General features: G+C 40.4%; 1 protein-coding gene across 2 annotated transcripts; it reads left to right on the top strand.

Annotated features, from left to right (window-relative positions):
- The first annotated feature begins 308 nt into the window (after nt 1–308).
- Orc6 (origin recognition complex subunit 6) lies at nt 309–7,849 on the top strand. Of its 2 annotated transcripts, none has more exons than XM_013068932.3 (7): nt 309–730; nt 1,709–1,838; nt 3,096–3,259; nt 4,007–4,096; nt 5,575–5,687; nt 6,339–6,407; nt 7,335–7,849. In XM_013068932.3, the coding sequence occupies exons 1-7, from the start codon at nt 666–668 to the stop codon at nt 7,460–7,462; spliced, it is 759 nt and encodes a 252-aa protein (XP_012924386.3). In that variant the 5' UTR covers nt 309–665; the 3' UTR covers nt 7,463–7,849. The 2 variants fall into 2 exon arrangements, with proteins under 2 accessions (XP_012924386.3, XP_087055489.1); XM_087199363.1 differs by having other exon boundaries at nt 330–478.
- Nucleotides 7,850–10,180: the final 2,331 nt, after the last annotated feature.

Genomic DNA, 10,180 nt, shown 5'->3' with positions numbered 1-10,180 from the left:
AGGGTTTGCCTTGGCCTCGATCGCGTTGTGGGGCCCCTGCTCCGCCCGTAGGACTTCAGACGGGTGGAACGAAACCGGGTCTGCACGAAGGGAAGAGCAGGGCCGGCCACCCGCCCCCCCCCACCCCAACACTCACCATGGCGACTCCCGGAGCCCGCAGCAAGAGGCACCCACAGCGCAAGGAGCCTCCCGAGTCAGGTGACTCCGAGGCTCCCAGCCCCGCCCTCTCTGGCCCCGCCCTCGGCCTGCAGGCGGCTCCTCAATTGGCTGGTTTCTAGGGAGCAAGTCTCGCGTGTTTATTGGCCCCTGTCACTTAACGCTAGGGTTGACGGATCTGGGCCTCAGGTGGTCGCTCCACAGCGTGAGTGGGCGGGCCGATGCAGGCAGTGAGTATTGCTCAAAGACAGGCAGGGAGGAAAGACGATATTTAAAGAGTTTGTTACAAAAGAAGGAACAGTTCTACGTTATGTCCGCCTCGGTAAGTGCACTCGTGGCGCGCCCGCGCAGAACAAAGACCAGGATTGGTCTGTGGAACGGACTAGTTCCCTTGTCCCAACCAATGCAAATGCACCGGAGGCGGGCCCTGCTCTCACTGGCCAGCCCTGCGTCTGCGCGGGGGTTTTGTTCAGCTGCAGCGCACTGCGCGAGTTTCTCCTTCTCGCGCCATGGGTTCGGGATTGATTGAGCGTCTCGCCCCTCGCCTGGGCCTCGCTGAGCCCAGTGTGCTGAGGTGAGTCTGTCTGGGCACGACCCCACCCCGGGGGTCTCTTCCTGACGGTCCTAAGCCCTCCCTAGGCGTGGCCGGCGCCACTAGGATGCTGGGGCCGGGTGAGCCCGAGGCCTGCCTGAAGAACTTCCGGCCACGGCCTCGCGCGAGGTGACAAGAGGGTGCCTGTAGACGATGTCGGTAACGACTGGCCCTGTGGGTTGAAGGGTGGTGGAAAAAGGAACGAGTGCGGGGTTACTTGGGTCCTTCCGCAGGCTCTTCCTGAGAGCTTGTCGGTGGCGGTGAACCGGATCGCAGTGTAGACCTGTGGAGATCATGGCAAGAACCATGTAGGACTTTATACGCGGAATGGTTGGTGTGCTGGAGTGACTATGGGGACACCTGGCGCTACTTTTCATAAAAGGTCAGGGAAGGCCCCGGAGGAGACATTGCTCTGAAACCTGATTGACAGTGCCAGCCATGGGAAGGTATGGCAAGACGAGGGCTGTGACAGAATCCTTGAGATGGGAAAGATCTTTGTGAGAACAGCGATTCTCAGGTGTGGTTCCTGGACCCGCAATAGCAGTATCGTCTTGGCACTTGTTAGAAATGCAAACTCTTGAGTTCCACCTCAGGCCTGCTAATCAGAAGCTGGGGATGAGACCCATCATCTGTTTTCACAAGCCCCCGAGGTTTTTGTCCTGTACAGTAAGTTTGAGAACCACTGATGAAAAGAAGGGATCCTGGTCTAACCTGCTCTCCCTCTGATTGTTCACGCTTGTTCCAGTAATGGGAGAAGTAACGAAGGGCTCTTGGCGGGGGGGGAGCGGAACTTAATCTTGCCGAAAGCACTTATGTTGAGCCCGTCCCCTCAAGGATACCCACTTCATTCTGAGCCCCAAGTAAATTTAGTATGAAGTACACCAGGCTATATTCATTGTTTACTTCAGTGTTGAGCAAACTTCTGAAAAAGTTTTAGTGAACACATTGCTCTTACACCAGGAAAGCCGAGGAGTACTTGCGACTGTCTCAGGTGAAGTGTACTGCTCTGTCTGCACATTCCACAGAAACTAGCAATGCTGTCATGTGCTTGGACCTTGCAGCTGCTTGTATGAAGTGCCCTTTGGACAGGGTGAGTCTCATTGAATGTCCAAGTAATCTAAAACTGAACCCTTACATTTTAGTTTGGTTGGGCTAGACTGTGGCCAAAAACTCATGTTCAAGATTTTTTTGCAGCTATTCTCATGTTATTCTAGATACATTTAAGAATCATTTTGTCAAGTTGGAAAAAGATACTTTTTGCAATGTTCTCTTTATTATCTAGTTTTCCTATGTTTTTCTTCATAGAGGCCATCATCTCCCATACTGCTGTTAGCAGTAGCTTCCTAAAAGCCTAAACTTTAAAACCTATGTTTGTATTTTTCCAATATCACAGTATTTAAAAGAAGGAGCTTTGGAGTCAGCAAGAGTCACATGTTGAAGCCAAATCTCAATACCGTTTTCTAGTTCTGTGATTCACCAGTCTCCTCCATAAAGTGAGATAAAAATTTCCATTTCACAGTTGTGATGATTATGTAACACCTGTAAACACAGGACCTGTGTGATAGTAACACTCATTAAATGGTGTAAATGTTAAAACTAAACTCTGTTGTCTCCCATTAAAGTTTCCAGCCTCTTTTAAACCGTGATTTCAAACTATAGTATTTACTAAACAGACTTTTGCAGTTTAGTAAATTGTGGCTTTACTGATGTAATACTTGGTCTTTCCAGGAATGCTCTTCGGGCAAATCCCTGTCTTATGTCACCCTTCACCTGCTTTTACATCCTTTATGAAGCTCCCCTTGACTTTCCCAGACAGTTGGTTTCTCAGTTGTTGATCTTCCTGTTTCTGTCCTTGTTTCCCTGTTCTACCTTTTCTCCTCCACATACACACTCTCCCTTTACACTGCTATCACTTCTGTCAATCTTCCCTCAAAAATGCTCAATGGCACATGTGTTGAAAAAAAAAAACATATCTCCCACAGTGTTTTTTTCTCTACATTTTAGACATTGATACTATATAATTATTTTAAAGTTTCCTGTGAATATGCATTACTGCCTTCCTATGGTATGAGCTCTTTGAAGGACTAGTCTGCTTGAGGTAATTGCTGATTTTTATTTATTTAATTTTTTTGGTACTGGGGATTGAACTTGTAAGGACCTTGAGCTTGCAAGGCAGGCGGCAGCACCACTGAGCTAAATCCCTGGCCCAATTGCTGATTTTTATTAAATGAAGCTAAATCTTTAGGTAGAATGACTTGTCACAGAATTAATTTCGAAAAGTCTATACCACATATTAAGTGTTTTAAGTGTGCTAATACTTAAGATTTGTATATTTTTCCTTTCAAAGGCTTATTTAATTAAACTTTCTGGATTGAACAAGAAAATGTATCAGAGCTGTCTTAAATCTTTGGAGTGTTTACTGGATGTGAATTCAAATATTGGAATAAAAGACCTAGCTGTACAATTTAGCTGTACAGAAGCAGTGAACATGGCTTCAAAGATACTGCAAAGGTATGGACATAAAGACCCTTAAATTTTATACTGATAAAGCAGAATTATCCAGTGACCCGTTCTGGTAAATTTCAGTCTTAAATATAAATAAAAACTGTTCAAAATGAAAAGGGCTGGGTTTATAGCTTGGTGTAAAAGTCCTGGGCTCAATCTTCAGTACTGTACAAAAACAAAACACAAAGATGGTAAAGTGGCAGAGTACTTATCTCCTGGATTTTAAAACACTGTAAGTTCTGGTTTGCATTTTCAGTCCCTTTTGAAATAATATTTTCCTTTTTAAAAAAATTTTGCTGATATGATTATTTTAGTTGTACAAATTGAGAGGGTTTGGTGTGATAATTTGATACATGTATACGGGTTTAATGATCAGCTGGGTAATTAACACTTCCGTATTAAACCTTTAAAATTTTTTGATTAACAAAATAATTGTATCTGTGGGATATAGTGTGATATTTCAGTACAAGTATACAACATGCACTGATGAAGTCAGGATAATCAATATTTCCATCTTCTTATCATTACTTGTTATTTGAAGCCTTTGAGCATCTCTTCTTGTGATTCACACAATAAATACATAATAAGTTATTGTGAAATATTGGCATCTCACTGTTCTGTACAACACTGGAACTTACTTATTTTGGGATGTGTGGCATTTTCTTACATGTGTATAAAATATTTTGATCATATCCACCACCTCCTTGAAATAATTTTCTGACAAATGATTCTGCAAACACTACTCATCTCTAGCTATGAGTCCAGTCTTCCTCAGACACAGCAAGTAGATCTGGATTTATCCAGGCCACTTTTCACCACTGCTGCACTACTTTCAGCATGCAAGTAAGTGTTCCTTTTAATATTCAGAAGTTTTCAGTTTATAAATGGGGTTTGTAATTCCCAAAGGATACTTCTAATTTAGCTGATTTCAGCTTGGCATATTTTCCCCTGTAAATATTGCTTGTTTGTTTGTTTGTTTGTTTTTTGGTACCTGCGATCGAACTCGGGACCTTGCGTTTGCAAGGCAGGCGCCAGAACCACTGAGCTAAATCCCCGGCCCCTCCCCTGTAAATAAATAACAGCAAGACCAGTGGTTAAGTGAGCAGTTTTCCAGTTTATCCTGTAATGTAGGTGACAACTTGGAACTAGTGATGCCAGAAGTGCAGTTGCCAAGTGGTAGCTTATGTAAGCTGGGTATTCTGATTTCAGAGTCTGCTTCTTATAAATGATGAAATCTGTCAGAACAGTGGTCATGTGTGATTTTTCCAGTCATATTTTCTTTTAAAGTACTGGCAGAAACTGTTCTACAATTAACTTATAAAACATTTTTTGTGTTACTCTGTATATTCTGAACTGTTATCCTGGAAATATGTGTAGTTATTGATATCTTTGTCTAAAGTTGTCATCGTGCCTAAAAGTTTCTTGGGATGGGGCTGCGGGGTAGTTGGCCATTAAAGAATGAAAGGGCTAGGGATTTAGCTCAGTGGTGCCAGTGCCTGCTGCACAAGAATGAAGAAGTTTCTCATACCTAGGTACTAATTTTTGGTGTGTTTGACTCTGTTCACATACCTAGGGCTGATACACAGAAAATGTTCCTTTAAATCAACAAAGATATATGTGTGTAAAGAGGGAGTAGGGCTGTTAATGCAGAAAACTCAAAATGGTCAAATAGCCCTACTTTTAGAGCCATATTAGACTGAGCAAAGAGGGGTGTGGACAAGTCTGTTATCTTGAATAAGAAGTTTGTGATTTTTTGTTTTGTTTTGTTTTTTTGTTTTTTGAGGCAGGATCTTCCTTTGTAGTTTAGGCTGGCCCTGAACTCACTAGCCCAGGCTGGCTTTGAATTCACAGTGATCCTCCTGCCTCAGCCTCCAGAGTGCTGGGATTACAGGGGTGCGCCATCATGCCTGGCTTGTGATTTTTTATTAGTGTTTGCTGTAAAGGGGTTGGGTTTTTTTGAGGAGGTGGAAGGGTGTTAATACTACTCTAGTATAATCATAAGTAGTATGGGCTAAAGATTATCATTCTGTAAATTGACATCTGAGATTTACTAAAAAAGGGTTCTAAAAGGCATGAGGCTCTACAGCAGATGTAGTTTATCTGCTCCATTTGTTACAAAATAGACCCCATGTATATTTTAACTCAATACATAACTAAAGACCTTAAAAAGACAAATTTTCATGATTTTAGCTAATGACATGGATGTGGAATAAAGGGAAAACTAGACAACTGGAGGACTCTTGATAAAGCTTGGAGGAAAATTTTGGCCAGAAAAGAAAACTACTAGTCCCCAAAAAGCAGTTTTTGAAATTCTTTTGTAGGATTCTAAAGCTAAAAGTGGATAAAAACAAAATGATAGCCATGGCCGGTGTAAAAAAAGCTATATTTGATCGACTGTGTAAACAATTAGAGAAGACTGGACAGCACATCGACAGTGAGTATTCTGTAGTTTAAGAATGTCTCATTTGGGGCCGGGGATTTAGCTCAGTGATTCCTCCACCTGCCTCAAAAGCACAAGGTCCTGAGTTCGATCCCCAATACAAAAAAAAGAATATCTCATTTGAAAATGTAGACTTGGGGCCGGGGATTTAGCTCAGTGGTTTCGCCCCCTGCTGCGCAAGCACAAGGACCCAAGTTCAATCTCCGGTATCAAAAAAAAAGAAAATGTAGACTTGTTGGTAAAAAGTTGGATATTTTCAACTTGCAAACTGGCTGCTTTCTGAATTCTGTATTTAACGTGGGCTAGATATGTTTTTAGTGAGACAAATTGGTTTTTCTATTTTTCAAATAAAGTAGTAACTTTTTAGAAACCCGTAATTCCATGAATCCATGCCTGAAAAAGTAGATTCTCTGTTAACATGCTGTGATGTTAAATACCATTCTCCATATACATAGGACAGAAGTGATTTTCAAGTTTGACAAGAGAAGCAGTAAGAAAAGGAAAGGGCAAGATCATTTGCCTTTTTGTCCTAGTCTTTGGGCCATCAAGGTAGCCAGTGTTTGTTTATGAACTAAAATATGGCCAAATACTAAAACAGAATAGGAGAAAGATTAACCTGCTAATACTTTCTTTCTTTCCTTTAAGGAGAACTTAGAGATTTACCTAGTCCTCCACGGAAGAAAAAGAATACAGTAGTTGAATCACTGGCAAAAGGTAAGTCCTCTAATATTGTACTGATACTGATACTGAAATTAGTGCAGTGTGATTAATGCAGTGAATAGTCCTTGTCTATTCTAGCAGCTCACTTGACAAGAGCAGCCTTAAAATAAATCCTGACCATTCATCATATGCTAAGACCAATCTTCCAAGCAATGATTGATTAGTGAAAATAACAGAAGTATTGTGTCATCTGAAGCCAAAGAGCCTGAGTACTGTTAAAAGCTTTAGACAAAGTTTTTAACAGTTTGAACAGGCTAAGTCATGAATTGGGCAGCACTCAAATCAGAAAGAGATTCAGAGAGACCAAGTAGTCTATAAACAGTGAGATTTTATAGACTGAACCCACAAGCAAATTAGAGAAATCAATTTATGACTACGGCTATACATTTGCTGTATTTGGCCATCCCCTGATGGGAGGTCCCTAGTCGTATAACTGGTTGACTGGTTGTGACTGGCTGAGGCTCGTTTTGTTTTCTTCTTAGTTACAAAAAATGTTTTCAGGTTAAGTTCTTGTTTCCTTACATACCAGCTCCAGCTACAAGCACAATCTGGCTGGTGGCCTTTTTATTGGCTTTAACACCACCTATTGGCTGTGTGAGTTTAAGAAAGTCACAGTGTTTGTGAGATTTCCTAATCTATAAAATGTAATATTAGCACCCATTTAATTAGTATTGTGGGGTTGAATGAGATACAGTTGGAAGTGCTTGGTTCAGTGCTCATCAAGCACAAAATAAGTGACAAATCTTAACTATTAGATGTCATATAATGCTAGGAGTATAAGGAAGAAAAAAAAGTGAGAGTTGCCATTTTATATCAGTATCTTATTCCATTACCTTAATTAATTGCAGTAGATACTTTCTACAAGTTTACTTCATTTGTAAACATAAGAATTTTGAAATTACTTTGGTTTTTTTCTCATAGAAATAAAGAAAGTAGAAGAAATCCCACATAAACCACAGAAAGATAAAGATGTGACACAGGATTATGAAGAATGGAAAAGGAAAATTTTGGAAAATGCAGCCAGTGCTCAAAAGACTACAGCAGAGTGATTTTAGTTTTCAGCCTGGGATGTACTGCAAACCTATAATTTACTGCCACCTCCAGGAAGGACTGAGGGCTTTGAGCTTTGTTTGAACTTTTATACCAAGGATCCTATTGGTGTAATAGCAACGAAGCCATTACTTGAGCTAAGTTCTGGGCAGTGGGCTGCCCCGACCTAAACAACATTGGATCAACTGCAGTGCCTCGCACCTCAGATCCCCCCAGGGCTGGCTGTTCTACAATAGGAAATGGCAGCCGTTTTGCTTTTCTGTTGTGTCTTAAGCTAAAGGCAGTCTCCTGTCCTATCTAGAATATAAGATTTTACTTAAGTTTTTGTGCAGTTGTTTTGGTTTGACTATTTTGTACAATCTGAGTTAATAAATATTTTTTGTGCATTCAGGTTGCACTTGTCATTAGTTTGAAGGAATCCTTGTTAGGCCAAAATCAGGAAAAAAGCCCAACGTATTGTACAGTAGTCCTCACTGCTCACCAGAGCCCAGACTTGAATCAGATTTCCCGGGTTTCAAACCCTGCTCAGCTACTCAACACCTGTGAAACCTGAAGCAAACTAATTCATTTCTTTATGCCTCACTTGTAAAGAAGGAATAAAAATGGTGATACCTCTTGGAATAATGTGGAGTACTACAGCCAGTACACGTAAAGTACTTAGCTACAGTACCTGCTATAAGTATTCAGCAAATATTAGAAAAATAGAGCAATTAACTATGGAAAAGGACCTTTTATGATTGGGCATCATACAAAGACATTTTAACTAAAATTAAGAATATATGATCTAGGGCCAGGGATCTAGGTCAGTGGTTCCGGTGCCTTCCTTGCAAGCGCAAGGTCCTGAGTTCGATCCCTGGTACAAAAAAAAAAGGAATATATATATATATATATATACATATACACATATATACATACACATATATACACATATATATACACATATATATATGATTTAGCTGGGCATTGTGGTGTACCTATAACTCAGCACTCTGGGAGGCTGAGGGAGGAGGATCTTGAGTTCTAGTCAAGTCTGGGCAACTTAGAGACTTAGTGACACCCTGTCTCAACAGATAGGCAGGCAGGCAGAGGATGTAGCTCAGTGCAGAGGCCCTGGGTTCATTCCCCAGTACAAAATAAGATGTAATTAAATTTTTCCATGATGAAGTGATTGCCAATATGTTCAGACTGGCATCAGTAACAATACTGGTTGCCTTTTAATCTACTACATTGAAGTCATAATACCTGCTACATAGATGTGGAGTGACTAACAATGACTTTCTTTCTGTCTTGCTCCTTTTTTTTTTTTTTTTTTTTGAGACAGGGATCTCACTTGGTGGCGCAGGCTTATCTTGAACTCAAGGACTTTCTACCTAAGTCTTCCTACCTAAGCTGCTGAAAAGCTGAGACTATAGGTGTGTGCCACCCTGCCTGGCTTGCCTGCCCTTTTTAACTCAAAATTTAGCAGACTGACATTCAGGAAATGACACAAATTATCCCAACATAGAAATAGCATCTGACAAGCCCTGTGATATTTAAATTCTGGCTGTGCCATTTCTTCCCTAAAAACAGCTCAAAACTTAAATGAGCTTCAGTTTTTTCATTTATAAAAGAGATACATGTGTCTTGTGAGAATTAAAGGTAACACTTGTATATGGTATTTGGAAGGCATTCACTAATAGTTCTTGTTAACTACTATAGTGTAAAATGAGTAAATGAATGTTCCTCATTCAAGAAGATACATTGTTTTTAATTTGTTGCCAAGTTTAGATTTTTAGCTTTGAGTCAAAAATAATGTAATTTTATCATAAAGTTAAACATATACACTTTTTTTTTTTGTACCAGGGATCGAACTCGGGTCCTTGCATTTGCAAGGCAGGCAACAGAACCACTGAGCTAAATCCCTGGCAGCTTTACCTTTGAGTACAGTTTAGTGGTCACATTGTTTTGCAACCAGGCTCCAAAATTTTTTCGTTTTGCAAAACCTGACTACCATTAAACAATTCCCCATTCCTCCCTCCCCCAGGCTCCTGGAAACCAACATTTTTTCTGTCCTGTACATCATAGAAGTGGAATCACAGTATTTCTTTGTGACTGATTTATTTCCTTAGTATAATGTCCTCGAGTTTCATCCATGTTGTAGCTTGTATCAAAATCTTCATTTTCAAGGATATTCCATCATGCATATAGCACCACTTAAAATATATTTATATATTGATGGGACACTTAGGTTGCTTCCTCCTAGACATTGTAATGCTGCTGTGAACATGGATGTACAGCTATTTCTTGGAGACTTTGCTTTCCAATTCTGGGGGTTATATACACAGATGTGGGATTACTGGGTCATATTATAATTTTAAAAATTTTGAGGACCAAACCATCTATAGTAGGTACATCATATATTCCCATTCATAGTTCACAAGGGTCCATTTCTCCACATTCTTGCCAGTGCTTAGTTTCTATTAGGTTTAGTTTGGGGTTGGGAGTGTTTCTTTATTTTTAAGTAGCTACCCCAATGGATGTGAAGTGTTATCTTGTGGTTTTTGTTTTTCCTCAGTGATTAATGATGTCAAACATCTGTGCTTGGCTGTTATAAATTTTCTTTGCAGAAATGTCTACTCAAATTCTTTGCCCCTTTTTGAATTGGGTTTTTTTTTCTGGTTGAGTTGTAGTTCTTTATTCTAGATATTAACCCTTATCAGAAATATGCTTGGAGAATA

The sequence above is a fragment of the Heterocephalus glaber genome, unplaced genomic scaffold (genome assembly GCF_053883595.1).
Source record: "Heterocephalus glaber isolate CG9 unplaced genomic scaffold, H.glaber_assembly_v1.0 deba00001707, whole genome shotgun sequence".
Taxonomy (NCBI): domain Eukaryota; kingdom Metazoa; phylum Chordata; class Mammalia; order Rodentia; family Bathyergidae; genus Heterocephalus; species Heterocephalus glaber.
The sequence above is the reverse complement of the archived record's forward strand: the minus strand, read 5'-3'. Positions and strand labels throughout refer to the sequence as shown.